At 43.7% G+C, this 14,536-nt stretch overlaps 2 protein-coding genes across 6 annotated transcripts in view; both read right to left on the bottom strand.

Annotated features, from left to right (window-relative positions):
• Positions 1-2,703: 2,703 nt before the first annotated feature.
• On the bottom strand, positions 2,704-9,312 carry slc25a3a (solute carrier family 25 member 3a). 2 transcript variants are annotated; one of them, XM_080051355.1, is made up of 8 exons: positions 9,236-9,312; positions 8,633-8,796; positions 6,416-6,537; positions 5,433-5,612; positions 4,901-5,082; positions 4,212-4,384; positions 3,732-3,842; positions 2,704-3,165 (listed from the first exon to the last, which is right to left on the bottom strand). In XM_080051355.1, exons 2-8 carry the CDS (start codon positions 8,772-8,774, stop codon positions 3,005-3,007), a joined length of 1,071 nt encoding a protein of 356 aa, XP_079907481.1. In that variant the 5' UTR covers positions 8,775-8,796; positions 9,236-9,312; the 3' UTR covers positions 2,704-3,004. The 2 variants fall into 2 exon arrangements, with proteins under 2 accessions (XP_079907481.1, XP_079907480.1); XM_080051354.1 differs by lacking the exon at positions 6,416-6,537 and adding an exon at positions 7,540-7,664.
• Positions 9,313-11,756: 2,444 nt separating this feature from the next.
• The window catches only part of tmpoa (thymopoietin a), a 78,482-nt gene continuing 75,702 nt past the window's right edge, over positions 11,757-14,536 (bottom strand). For all 4 annotated transcript variants that reach the window (XM_080051052.1, XM_080051050.1, XM_080051051.1 and 1 more), the window contains 2 exons: positions 13,910-14,007; positions 11,757-12,643 (listed from right to left, as the gene is read on the bottom strand). In XM_080051052.1, the coding sequence (XP_079907178.1) occupies positions 12,304-12,643; positions 13,910-14,007 (438 nt within the window). In that variant the 3' untranslated portion in view covers positions 11,757-12,303. The remainder of the gene's footprint in view (positions 12,644-13,909; positions 14,008-14,536) is intronic.

Raw genomic sequence — 14,536 nt, forward strand, 5'->3', positions numbered from 1 at the left:
AACAAGAACAATGTGTAAAACCTGGAGCCATAGTAACCAATACAGCCTGAGCCTACGTAGTACTATGGTAAACACTGTCTGCATTACTTGTTACGCAGTAAGGTGCACACTGATCTAAAAGACTATTACATCACCTAATTACAAATATGGAACTAAATACCTGGTCTGGCCAATAGGTTTACAATGAACAAGAAACATGAAATCAAACCAGGATTTGAAATATTTTGAAAATCCTCTTTTCAAACTTTATTGAGGAAGGCCATGCAGTCCCACCTCAAGGAGACGGTGTTTTGGTGACAAACATTGAATGTAAATATGGTTGCGTTCCGAATCGCATACTCTTTCTTTTTTCTATTCTACATACTACATCCGACGATAAAAAGAATCTAGTTAGGATGCAGTAGGCATACTATTGGGACATACTTTACTCTTATTTCATCATAACATTGCGCCTTGATCTTGCCTCTTGCTTTTATATCCGTCGCATCCCCGTTTGTTTTCATATGGAGGCTTCGTCGACGTGACGTCACTTCACGTGCGCACTGGATTGTGGGTCAGAATCGCCCAAATAGGATGCACTTTTCAACACTAACAGGGTTCAACATAACTTTTTTTTCCTACTGGCCCGCCGGGCCAGTGGATCCGAGTTTTACTGGCCCCTTGTATATTTTCACTGGCCCTGCACACACTTTTTTTTTCTTCATAATTTAGTGTCAATAATTATAATACCTGTATTAGAAAAATAAAGAAAGATAACCAGATCTAAAGGGAATATCTATACTGTAACAGTATAGATATTCCCTTTAGATTTGGTTATTTTTATTTTAGTTAATTATATGAAATGTTGATATTGCTCATACACATAATATAAAACCAGGCAAACATATTGAATTAGAAGCCTACAACTGAAAGTATGTTGAAAGAGTCGGCCAGTATTTTAAAGTCCAGTAGTTTGATGGTTGTTTTTATTCTTGAATTTGGGCAGTTTAATGAATAGTTCACCTGCAGAAGTCATGTTCAAACATAAAAAAAAAATAAGAGATGAAGGTCTGATCATTCTTTGTGGTGTGGTAGGCTGTTTTTTACTTTCTCTATATGCATTAGGGATGTGAATGTGTCGACCGAATGACCGGTTTTCCACTTGCGCTCAAGTTGACTTTAAAAATAGAATAGAAATACGAAAATCAGGGGGTTATGCCGTTTTTTTAATGGGATATTTCACCGTGTATGTGAGTTCACGTCTGGTCGTGAGCGCGCTGCAGGAGTGTCACTTCTCCATGAAGTGTCAGCTTCACATAAGAGTCCGGTGTGGGACCATTTTTTCAAACTATTGATAAAAAACAATGCAGTGCAAAATATGCAGCATAAGTTAAACGCTCGTCTGAGACTATGACGTTAAATCACCTTAGAAACACACAATGCCTTCGTCCGATCACAGCAGCGTTTCACCGTGTGATCTCGCCAGCGAGTGAGCCGCCGCGCAGATGAACTGTGGTTTGTGGCTAAAATAATAACCGGGGATATTCTCCCCGTTAGCGATTTCAATGGGAAAGACTTCCGCGATTTGATTGAATGTCTCGAGCCTGAAAACACAGTGCCAAACTGCGCGACTATAGGAACTGTACAGTGAGCGGAGTCCCTCCGTTCGTTTCTGTCTACAACCGACACAATCACCGGAGACGCATTCACATCATTTAAATAACGCCTCTCATTTGTATTACCATTGGGGCTTGTATGCAAATACTGTAACATTACGGTGGCAGATAAAGGAAAAGCGCAGTTATCACTTTCTGCACCTCAACCTCTGCTGTGGGAAGAAAGAAAGGGGGCAAAGCAAGTCGATTGATTTGTCGACTTGCAGGCGGACGGTAGGCAGCTCTGCCATCGGAGCGAGAGTGCACCCGCTTCTTGCTCCACCTGTCAAAACGCCCACGCATCGGTTGTCCATTAAAAAATATATTTAATATTAGGTTTATTATATTGAGTCTTAAATAAACACTGCTTTCATTACGACTCTGAACGCGCATTTCAATGAACCATGATAGTCTACAAAAAAGGTAGTCTACAAAAAGATACTGAACTGTGATTGGCCAGTCACTGGCCCGGGCGGGACAGTGACTGGCCAATCAACTTGCCCTGCATATGATTTTACTGGCCCCGGGCCATCGGGCTATACGTTATGTCGAACCCTGACTAACAATCTTGGCCGCATGAAGTAGGACATCCGGGTACTTCTAACCATCCTAAATCTGGCCACAACAATCGGGACATCCTAAATCTTTTTTCTACATACTATATAGTAGAAAGTATGCGATTCGGAACGCAACCTATGTTTACCTGAGAACTACCCAGGCCCCGCCCCTTTATATCAGACGTAATGTTCACTGTGACTCCTGCCACAACTTGTTGCAGCACCATTTGCTCCACATAAGGAAATTAAGTCAAGCAGATGTTTCATCACACGTGTCCCATTTGTAAAGCAAACAAACCCCATGACAGAATTTGGAAATATTTGACGATAAACATTACAAACACACTTTAACTGACAGTAAATGGATCAAGTCCCCTTTAACTCCTTCATTTTACAGTACAATCTACTTGTTTCTTTCGTTCAGAACAAGGATGGATTACCTGGACAACTCCAAGGCTTGTAATCTATTAAAATGATCCATAAAGCTTGAAAAGAAAAGACAACAGTCAGTGTTCTACATGGAATTTAATTTTTCTTTTATTAGAATTTCAACAATTTTCTATAGACAGGAATTGATAAAACCAGACAGGTATTTCTACAGGAATATTTTCAGTCAAACTCTTGGTGAGCCAAGCATGACAGTTCCAGCTTTTTCTTCTCGCTCATTTGAAATATACACGAGTAGTGGCAACCCTGTGCTATCGACCAGAGCAGCAGGAGCGGAGGACATAAATATAGAAAACTGCTGCGTGCAATGTAGACGTTTAGGTTAAGAGGAGCCGGCTGTAGAGGGACAGGGGGGGAGGGGGGGTGTTACTCTGTGAGGCCCAGCTTCTTCTTCAGAGACTCGGGCATCTCAGGGGGAGGGGGACGGGGCAGGCGGAAGTACACCTTCACCGAGTCATAGATGAACCACTGCAGGGCTGTCAGAGTACCAATCATGATGATACGGGCAACCAGACCCTTCCACACACCTGAACACAACACAAACAGAGTTACATAGTTGGCTCAAACCTCATGCTCCATAGGACTGGCAGCTCTTTAGCATGTCATTGTGACATCCTGCACACAATCCTGTAAAGGCAAGGTTAAAACAGTCCTCTTCATTGGTTTGCATTTCACCCGCATGGCAGAAAGGAGTCTAAATCTGTAAACTCTCCACAATCATCTAGCACAAACAAGTCCATACATCATGCTGCCCAGCCCTAACTTTTGAATAAAAACATTTACAGCCACACATGACATAGGAACATTTCCCATTATTGATTTTGTGTTAATAATCTACAGGATGATCATGTTGTATAGCATGTCCGTCCCCCAGGCTAGCAGCAGTGGGAGCCCCCCGTCTGTAGAGGACAGGGTAGCCAGTGTTGCAGTGGGCTGGGGGACAGGTAGACTGTTCTCACACGCCAATGACTCAAGCACCTCCAACTGTACAGCCACAAAGCTGCTGAGAGCACAGCGCCCTCCAGAGGTGGATCTAAGGAGCGTGTTCTGTGTGTGTGTGTGTGTGTGTGTGTGTGTGTGTGTGTGTACAGACCTTTAGGACCCAGCTTCTTGAGCACCTGGGTAGCAGTGCTGCCTGACTCCTTGTTCAGCACAGACACCACAGAGTCAGCAGGGTGGGACACGATGGCACAGAACACACCAGCTGCAAACAAAACACACACATCAGACAACAGAACTACCAATAGTGTCCACTAACACATATTAGTTCAAAGTAATCTTCAGTAGAAATGTCATCAAATATGTAGCTACATTATTACCAATATTGCTGGACATTTTATTAACAGTCAATTTCAAATCACTAATTGTTAATACTTAATAATGGCTTATTGATTTTTTCTAGCTCTATAAGCATCAGTATTTGTAGTGATCTGTTCTTTATGGAACACCACAAACATGGCTAACAACCAAAGAAAACCATTTCCACTTTGTAGAGTGGAAACCCCTGCTCCCACTAATGGACACTAGATCCAGTAATGAGCTCCAAACTGGTTGTTTGAATGTCGTTACTCACCGATGTAACCGGCCACAAAGGTGACCACCAGCTGCTCAGACTTGCTGCACTCTGCACGGGGCTTAGGAACAACATTCTTGTAGAGCAGCTCCACTGTGCGCTCAAAGCAGGAGAACTTCATCATGGTGTAGGGGATCTGCCTCATCCACAGTGGCACCACACCCTTATAGAAGCTGCCAGGCAAACATGGAGAGATGGTCACACAAAGAAAGGCTTCAGCATATCTACACTTCACCTCAACACCATCATTTACAAATTATACAGATAAATGATCCCTACTTTCTATTAAAGTTTTCTATTTTTTTGTCACTAAATAACATGCAATTCAAGATGTTAGTAGCATACAGATTAATTTAGCCATTTATTCTTTGATAGTGCAGTAAGTGAATGTTGTCCGTCCCCCAGGCTAGCAGCAGTGGGAGCCCCCTGTCTGTAGAGGACAGGGTAGCCAGTGTTGCAGTGGGCTGGGGGACAGGTAGACTGTTCTCACACGCCAATGACTCAAGCACCTCCAACTGTACAGCCACAAAGCTGCTGAGAGCACAGCGCCCTCCAGAGGTGGATCTAAGGAGCGTGTTGTCATGTATCAATTACTAATGCTACATATCCTGTGTGTAAATAAGTTGGAAGTCATTTGAAATACCTTGGTGACAGTGAGTGTTAAGCAGATTGAACGCTGAACAACTTACGCCCAGACCCCCTCCTCTGCATACATCTTGGGGACACACTCCCGCAGGGTGCGGGCGTAGCCCGGCTTGGTCTGGATACGAACCTTCACAGCCTCCATGGGAGCCAGGGCGATATCAGCAAAGAACTCTGCACTGGCTGAGGCAGCCAGGTACAAGGAAGTCCTCCACAGGTAGGTGTTCTCCTGTTGGCCCAAAACACATCAGCAATGCTCACATGTCCCAAGTAAGAAAGACTTCTTTTGGTATAATAAGGTTCTGCACAAAACAGTCAATAACCGTAAAGTCACACCACTCCAGATTATGTGATGAGATGACTTTAAGTTGTATTAATAAAAGCTGCAGTTGGGAAACAATCTCGTTGTTTGATTTGGTCCAAATGTCATAATCCCCATTCAGCTAAGTGAGTAAATCCTCATGACTGCTGCTCTCTGCGACCAATCAGCTTGTGTATATGACCAGACTGGCGCCCACCGGAACAATACAAATGTTCCAGGCTGATGGAGAGACTAAATCTAGTAGGAGAAGAGCTCACCTCTCCTATTAGGTCACTGTAGAAGATCTTGAACACTTCGTAGAAGCCAAACTTGCACAGTCCCTGCATGGAGTATCCGATGAAGGTGGGAGCCCAGCCCCTAGCCAGACCTCTGACTCCATCTTCCTTCAGTGTCACTGCGAAACCTTTGCCGATACTCTGGTATTTCTCTGGGCTGACCTGAAGACGTGAGAGGAACAGTGTGAGGAAGCATGGGAGCACATCATCGGCAGCTCTGGGGTCTGCAGCTCATATTTAGAGGCTCAGGGTGGGAGTTCCATAACTAAAATTGCCTACAAAGAGTGGTATATGGTTCACTTTGGCCGTTTAATATGTTATGATATTTTGCCATTAACAAAACCTTTCCAATTTAAAAAACTGAATTGGGGCATGAATTTATAATTACAAGAGTACTTAGTGACTTGAATTGTACAATATAGACACCATGAAGAAGTTAAATAAAGTGCAGTAAGTGAATGTTGTCCGTCCCCCAGGCTAGCAGCAGTGGGAGCCCCCTGTCTGTAGAGGACAGGGTAGCCAGTGTTGCAGTGGGCTGGGGGACAGGTAGACTGTTCTCACACGCCAATGACTCAAGCACCTCCAACTGTACAGCCACAAAGCTGCTGAGAGCACAGCGCCCTCCAGAGGTGGATCTAAGGAGCGTGTTGTCATGTATCAATGCTACCTATCCTGTGTGAATAAGCTGCAAGTCATTTGAAATACCATTTGTACGTGATTGTGGTGTTTATCTTAATTTAAAACACTGAATTGGGGCATGCATGTATATTTACTAAAATACTGAAGTGACTTGAATTGTACAATTTAGACACCAAGAAGAAGTTCAAAAGGCCAGGTTTTGTAAAAGTAGTAACATTAAAATAGTGAATGGGATTTCTCTTGTTTATGAGTCATTTGGATTGTGACACTGCTCCAATAGTGAAGATCATACATGAGGCCGTGGGGCTGACAGCTTCCATACAAACCTGCAGACGGCACTTGACAAGGTCTAGGGGCACCACTGCTGTGTGTGTGAGGCCGCAGCTCAGGATACCCCCAAAGCCACACAGGGCATAGTACTTTGAGGAACCAAAATCACAGCTGATCTCTGTGGTAGAAGGGGACAACATACATGCAACATGCAGGGTCACATGCAACACACAAATCAACACCAAACCAAGACACATAATGGAAGAGCTAGCACTGCTAAAGGTAACTGACAAACCTTTACTGAGGAGTTCCCCATCCATTGACAGTTTGAAATCAGTGACAGCTCTTCCATTAGATGGCTTTGTCATTAACATGCCCCCATTTATTAGGAAAACACACCAACAGGCTGATCAAATCATTGTACATGTGATTTTAGTATCAACTTCAAGGACCACAAAGGTGTTCCACTAGTTAGGCTTTTCAGATATGGAATGCTCAACCTTTTATGATTTAATTAATCTCAGCAAAAGTTGACTTCTAGATGTGATAATTGCTACTACAGATTTTGATTCCATGGTTTATAATGGACACCAATGGCTGCCAAAAGGTAGAAACTATTTAATAGCCAACCTGATGACATTTTAGGTTAGGTGATAAACTAAAAATAAATAACACTTGGTTCCAACAAAATTGCTTAACATAATTTATACAGTAATAACCTTAAGATTGAAACAGCAATAAACAAACTTGATTAATTTTCTTTATCACCACCATCTCGTCAAACAAACTTTATGCAAGACATTCTTACCGGGCACTGGCAGGACAAGGTTGATCAAATAGGTCATTAATACATTCAGACAGTCCTGACAATTTGACATTCAGGACATATTGTCCTAAAGAATGTCTCCTCTGACCTTCACCTAGATCAGTCCTCTACTGTGGACTAGGGGGCAGCGGGCAGAAAAACATAAAAAATAAAAATAGGAGCACTTGTGTTGCAGAATCATGCAGCCATGGTATGATCACACCAACACGTTACAATCATGGATATTGACAAAAGCAACTTAACCACAACTGGGCTGATAGTTTTTCAACCATGCAAATTGGTGCATTTAAAAAAAAACGACAAAACAGGCGGGTGAGGCGTTAGGTTGTAGAAACAAGGCACCGAGCCACAGACCTGCATTCTGCATTTGACCAGATCGAGGGGAACCACAGCAGTGTGTGTGGTGCCACAGCTCAGAATCCCACCAAGGCCACATAGGACCAAATACCGCCGAGAGCCGAATTCACAACTGTCTCCCTCTGAAGAAACACAGGTTAGACTTTAACAACAGGCAGCGCTGGCTCACAAAAGGAGGAAACATGGGTTCAACCGCCCTGTTTCAAGAGTCTGAAGAAAACAAGCGGTTAAAGAAACGTGTGTATCTTCAATACTGAAAGGCTAAACACTTTGCTACAAGGAGACCACTCCTTTAACCAGCCATGCTTTAATGCAACAGATGGTGGTTTATCCTGCCTCCCAGCAACTGTCTGAACACAAAGCCATGGAAGCCAGATAATATCCATTGTCTAATCAAAATTTACCACATTTAAATGTAAATGCTTGTCTACTGTTGACAAATACTAAATAGCCGAAGAGCATTATTAAATGGGTTCTTGGTCTTTATTCAACAAGCGGTGTTTTCAAACAATGCACTTAAGGCTTAATCTTTTTTTTTTTTTAACTTTAAGAGCATATTGAAGAACTCAGATATACCAACATCAAGCCAAATACTTTTTAACAAGAAGTTAAAGCCTTCAGCTGAAACCTGATGGGCCCTGAATACCTCTTAACAGAAACCTTCCAAAAGAAAAGGCGAGGACACTATATTTTTGATAACCGTTTATCAGTAGATAGTCAGTGACAAAAAAGACATTTCAAGCGGATTCTATACAGTTCGGTAGAGCATAAAGTCACTATTTCAGACAAAGTGCGACACACCAAAGGCAGTTTGCTGTAGAGCAAAGGCAAGACATAGCTTTGTCCTTCCTTGTCCTCCACAGGTAGCCTGTATGCAGTACAGGCCTAGCTGTCAGTAGCCCGAACAAGCATATCCTTCAGATTCAGAACGATATCAAAACGCGTTTAACGTTAACATACAACTCAATGTCGGGCGGTTGCATTGAATAATATCTGTAGCTATATGGCATTACGCAGGTACGTTAGCCTCAGTCGGGTTTATCTGGTAGGCTTAGCTAATGCAGCTAACATTAGCCTGCACCGGGGTTACCTTCGGTGGCGGCGGCTGCTGCCAGTGTGCGGGTCCGCTGTCCATTAGGGGTCTGTTGGAGTTCTTCCACCTTCTGGAAGGAGAAGAGCGGAGCGCTGAACGGGTTGGCCCGGGCCAGCTGAGTCAGAGTGCTGGGATACATGGTGTCCTGCCTTCTGGTGGAGCTGCAATGATCAACAAGATAGCTTGAGCTAACTGGCAGCGGTGACTGCTCACACTGAACTGATTCTCACGTGCTGGTTAGCCTCGTCTGACGACCGAATGACCGTGAACAATCAATACTTAGCTTACTGAATACCTGTTAGCTAATGTTATGCTACATACATGACCTAGCTTCCATACAAGGGCAATTTTGAACGACAATTTAAAAACCAAAAGCTGCCTGTCTACAGTCAAGTGGCATTTCGCTTTTCATTTTTTTAGCCGATGCTAAAATGCTATGCTAAGCTAACTTGACCGCTGCAAGGTGGAAGGTCTCATCTTGACAGAAGAGGCAGAAGTCGCAGAACATAACAGATACAGTTATTCAAGAATGCATCTTTCAGAAAGCAGTGCATATGAGACAATGCATATGTAATATTTTAAATTAATAGTTGCACTCACTCTTTCAGTGTTCTAAGATGGCGCCTCCACTTTGCTGTACCCGGCTGCTCAGAGAGGCCGAATGACCTCGCTGTAAATAGATATTGTCCTATCATGACGTCATCATGAAACCTGGGCGGATCTACCCTTCTCTCTCCAATAAGAGCAAACCCGCGGAACTGCCAATCAACACCTGTGGTCCTATCATAACATTGGTCTGTGAGACGAGGCGGCGCTGTAGGTCCGAAGTTATGAAGTTATATATGGTGCATAAGTCTTTAGCACATGTAACTGCAGATTTAGAATGCGTACTCTAAAGTCACAAATGTGTAACAGTAAATTTGAAGTCGTAAATATTTTTTCTACCATTGTGGACACAAAATAGGGGCTACGAGTTCACAAATCGTTGTTACGGGTGCACAAATCCTATCCTGTGCATCACAACTTCAAAGAGTCATGCGCTTGACACTTTTGCTACAATCCAGTGCAGCACAGTTGGTGCAAAACACATTTGCACACCCGTGATTCATAATGTGAGAACATGCCCAAAATGTGTGCATTCGTAAACCCAAATGTGAACTAACGCATCAGAAGTTGCACATCTGTGAAAAATGTCCTCACAAATAAAATTATATCGAGCACAGCATTTTAATGAGCGAGCACAAATCCATCGATACAACTGCTCGAATCTGTTCCTACAAGTCTAAACTGAGGGTTTTCTCTGCTTGAATCTGCTCCTGCAAGTCTCAGCAGTGGGTTTTTTGCAGGTAGATTTGCACCACGCCCAGGTGGTATATTTGGTGCAAAAGTATTTTGTACCCGTAGAACAGAGTTGTATCCGTAGAAGGATACAACTCCTGGATCCCTTACAGTTTGCTTACAGAACCAACCGCTCCACAGAGGATGCTATCTCCACCACTCCACCTCACGTTGTCACACCTAGAAAAGAAAAACACCTACGTCAGAATCCTCTTCATCGATTTCAGCTCAGCGTTTAACACCATCATTCCACAACAGCTGGTGGAAAAGCTGAGACTGCTGGAGGTGGATATTGGCACCTGCAACTGGGTCCTGGACTTCCTGACGCGGCGGCAGAAGACTGTCAGGGTGGGCAGCAAAACATCACGGAAAATAGCAGTAAGCACAGGCTCACCCCAAGGCTGTGTTTTAAGCCCCCTGCTATTCAGCCTGCTCACCCATGACTGCACTGCCAGATACAGCACCAACCACGTCATCAAGTTCGCAGACGACACAACAGTGGTAGGTCTCGTCAGTGAAAACGACGAGTCTGCATACCGGATGGAGGTGGAGCAGCTCACAACGTGGTGCAGGTCCCACAACCTCGTTCTCAACGTGGAGAAAACAAAGGAGATGGTGATCGACTTCAGGAGGGCTGGCAAACAACACCACACACCGCTGAGCGTGGCTGGGGCAGCTGTGGAGAGGGTCAGCAGCGTCAAGTTTCTTGGAGTCCACCTGGCCGACGACCTGACTTCCAACACCAACACCACAGCAGTCATCAAAAAAGCCCAGCAGCGGCTCCACTCTCTCCGGAGACTCAGGAAAGCTGGTCTCCCCCCTCCTCATCTCACCACCTTCTACAGGGGCACCATAGAGAGCATCCTCACCTACAGCTTCACTTCCTGGTTCGGGAGCAGCAAGGCCTATGAACAGCTACAGCTCAACAGGATAGTGAAGACGGCCAGCAGGATCATTGGTGTCCCTCTCCCTCTGCTGATGGTGGCCTACCAGCAACGCTGCACTCGCAGAGCCACCGCCATCATAAAGGACATTCAGGGCCTATCATGAGCCAGTACATTTTTTGGTTATTTTTTAAATAACATTATTCAGTGCCACGAAGACCATGGGCCTATATTGAGCCACTAAGAAAAAAGAAAAAAAATACTTCCAAGAGGGAAGGAGCTTTGGGATTATTAAAAAAAATCACAAAGAGGACTGGATTTTTTAAACCTGTAAATTTTTTCTTTCTGCTTTTTGGTAATTCTGTCTCCAAATTATTCCATAAAATAGTACTAAATAGTTCACATAGGACACGGTTGATTTAGCCTTAGTTTTCTTCTAAAAGTACACCAGATTGATGAATTTTACTTTCAAAGGGGGAGCATTACCCCCCCCCCCCCCCCCCTAGGAGGTCCAGGGTCCCCAACACAGTCTCCCAAATTCCTCTGCCAAACACTGTATGTGTGTATGGTTATTAAACGTCATTAGACCAGGGGTTGTGTTTATGTACAAGTAACAATTTGGTCATTCATCAAATGAAACATTGTGGTGTTATCTGGCTCAGAGAGCCATGTGTATTGTAAGACCGCCTTTCAGGGGGCCCATCAGGACTTTTTGTATAGGGGCCCAGAATTTGGTGCTACGCCCCTGAGCCTAGGTTTTCCATAGAAAGGTTCAATTTAGTCTGAGTCAAAATAATATAATAAAACAAAGACAAAGTAATTGTTATGGTAATTCATAAACCCACAAATGAAAGAAAACCTCACCAAACTTGAAAGGAATCAAATGCTTTAGGCAGAGTAATAACATAATAGTTTATTGACTAGATATTCAGTGAATACATAATTAGAATACACAGAGACATCCACATTTATTAGAAGAGAACATTAAGAAAATATTGGTTCATGAAGATTTAGATGCATTTGAATTATAAAAACAAGCATCCCTTTGTCATTATCAAAGATGATCAAGTAAAGTAAAAACATAATACTGGTTCACACAGACACTAAGGCAAAGTGTGTAAACAAATCTTGCACGCAAGCAAACGCACAGGACAAAAAAAATAACATGGCAATAAAAAGCAAATCCATATATCTCTATAAAAGCTAGAGTTCGTTTGTGAGAGCTGATAAGTGGCTTGTTTTGTTGTAAACTCACATAACAAAACAGCAGAGGGGGGACTGTGCTTTCACAGCATGGCATGGAGATCCAGGGCTCACTGAAATGGCTACCGCATTTCTCTTATGGACTCACTGAAAACTAATTAAAAAAAAAGATAAAAAAATAGAGGAAGAAAAGGGCAGAGATTTGAGAGGTAATGTGAGAACGTGGCTACACTTGTGTTGTGTCTATGCCGTGCTACTAGCCACTGCTGAGCCCTGCTCTACAAAGGGGCTGATACTGTTGGTCTCCATGGCTTGGTACACCAGGAAGAGGAAAGCAGCTAGGACAAGCAGCAGGAGCAGCTTGACCCACAGAGGCATGCTGCGGTGGGGGGCCACAGGGGGCAGGCTGGGGCGGGGGCTCACAGGGGGCAGGCTGGACACTCTGTGGCTCTCTGTGTACACAGAGGAGCTGCTGCTGTTGATGCTGCTTCTGGGAGAGAACAGGAACTTTTCATCTTTCCACAGATCACTGGCCTTCAGCGGGCGACCGGCTGCACCTCTGATGGGTCGTCTACAGGTGGCACTAAAAGAGACAAAGGGTTTTAGTTGCACACACACACACACACACACACACACACACACACACACACACACACACACACACACACACACACACACACACACACACACACACACACACACACACACACACACACACACACACACACACACACACACACACACACACACACACACACACACACACACACACACACACACACACACACACACACATCTATCCATCTACTGTATCCATGTTTTAGGAATATCCACTTAGAATTTGTTGTTTTCTGACCGATAACCAAAGCTTGTTAACATTGAAGCGAAAAGATTACATGTAGCCTACTTCTGGTGAATTTAAGGTGGTGCCACATCACAGAAACGCTGTAATTTGAATCTCTGCAGCTGTCTGGGGATGAGTAGAGGTAGACATAACACAGAGGACAAAGGTGTCATCAGGGTTATCCTACCTCTGGGGGGAGGGTTACCCCTGAAACACACATCCTACCTCTACTGCCTGACTTTTGTTCACCAACCGTGTAAACACACTGCAGCGGCCACACACCCAACCTCGGACACGCTGCCGATGGCCGGCGGAGGTGCTTCTGCAGCGACGCTTCACTTTACTTTTTTTCGGGGAGACACGCGTCTCTCTGATTTAACTGAGAGAAATACTCTGTTGACTGTCATACCAGCAGCATTCACTGTAGTTTTACGGTTGCCCGGTGTGTCCCTTAAAAAAATAAATAAAAAAAATCCCACAATGTAAAAAAAAATAAAAAAAAAAAAAAAAAAAATGGCAACCAGGCACTAGGATTACTGTTGAAACTCAATATTAATCATATGCATCATAAAATGACATGAAACAACTTAATATGGGAATTATCTATGAAAACTATATGTAGAAAGACAAGGCTTTTAGGAGCAGCGCTGCAGCAACAGCAGCAGTTGAGACGTTCCATGTGTCCGAAAAAAGCGGGAGAGAGGCAGCAGTAACGGACGGCGACGCAGGATGTGTGTGAAGGCTGTAAAACTATGCCTGGCTTGGCCACATATTTTGTGATAAAGGTTTGTATTGAAACAAATTCAATGAACTTCACTAACATGCTTTAACCATCTTAACAAAACAAAGCTTTGACTACGACGTGGTGTGGATGTCTGCATACTATTACAATGCTGGTGAAAAGCTTCACATTTGGTTGTGATTACTGGTTCTGGATTTTAATTTGATTTAATATTTATTTTGGAACATTTTAACGGATTACAAAAGTAAACATGGGTTACTGACCTGATTCCTGTTGGACTGTTCATTTCCTTGGTGAATATCTCTTTCAATACATCATTCTTTACTTTTGGCGTTTGGTCGCTGGCTGCAATCTTCTCCACCTAAAGACAAAACCACACAAAGGTCATTTAAAGAGCACATCAAATCATTCATGAATACATCTCACTTGCACTTTAGCCTGTGTTTTTCCCCGCATGATTTTTAAAGAGCACCTATTATGCTTTTTCAACTTTTATGACCTATAGATGTTGTTATAATGATTTATAGTCATGTTTAACGATACTCCAGTGTCAAATAATGACTTACATGCATTTAGACGTATTCCCTGCTGACCGTCTGGGGGGGCTGTGCAGAGCGCAAAACACTAGGAATGCCAGTCGCGATTCACTTGTTCAAATTTCCGGGATTTATCTACGTAGATCAATCCGGATTTTTGTATGTATGGTAATGCTGCAACGTGCTCAGGCACGCTCCTGCCATGCCCCCACCTGCCTGCTCAAATCTGCCCGCACGCCGCTGAAAGTCTTCCGGAAGGTAACCAATCACAACGGAGTGGGGTTGGCAGGAGGGGGGCGAGGGGGCGGAGAAGGGCGAAGCCGAGTGTTTACAGAGAATGCTGAATGCACCCAG

Source organism: Ammodytes marinus (assembly GCF_949987685.1).
Source record: "Ammodytes marinus genome assembly, chromosome: 22".
In the NCBI taxonomy this organism is placed as follows: Eukaryota; Metazoa; Chordata; class Actinopteri; order Uranoscopiformes; family Ammodytidae; genus Ammodytes; species Ammodytes marinus.

Bases quoted from the DNA above. Each gene is read 5' to 3' on its own strand.
- slc25a3a (XM_080051354.1), bottom strand. From the start codon at position 8,774: ATGTATCCCAGCACTCTGACTCAGCTGGCCCGGGCCAACCCGTTCAGC. The intron at 5,083-5,432 runs GTGAGCTCTTCT...TTGGGCCAACAG, and splicing joins ACAGTGACCTAATAGGAGAG to GAGAACACCTACCTGTGGAG. The intron at 4,385-4,900 runs GTAAGTTGTTCA...TTTGCCTGGCAG, and splicing joins GCAGAGGAGGGGGTCTGGGC to CTTCTATAAGGGTGTGGTGC.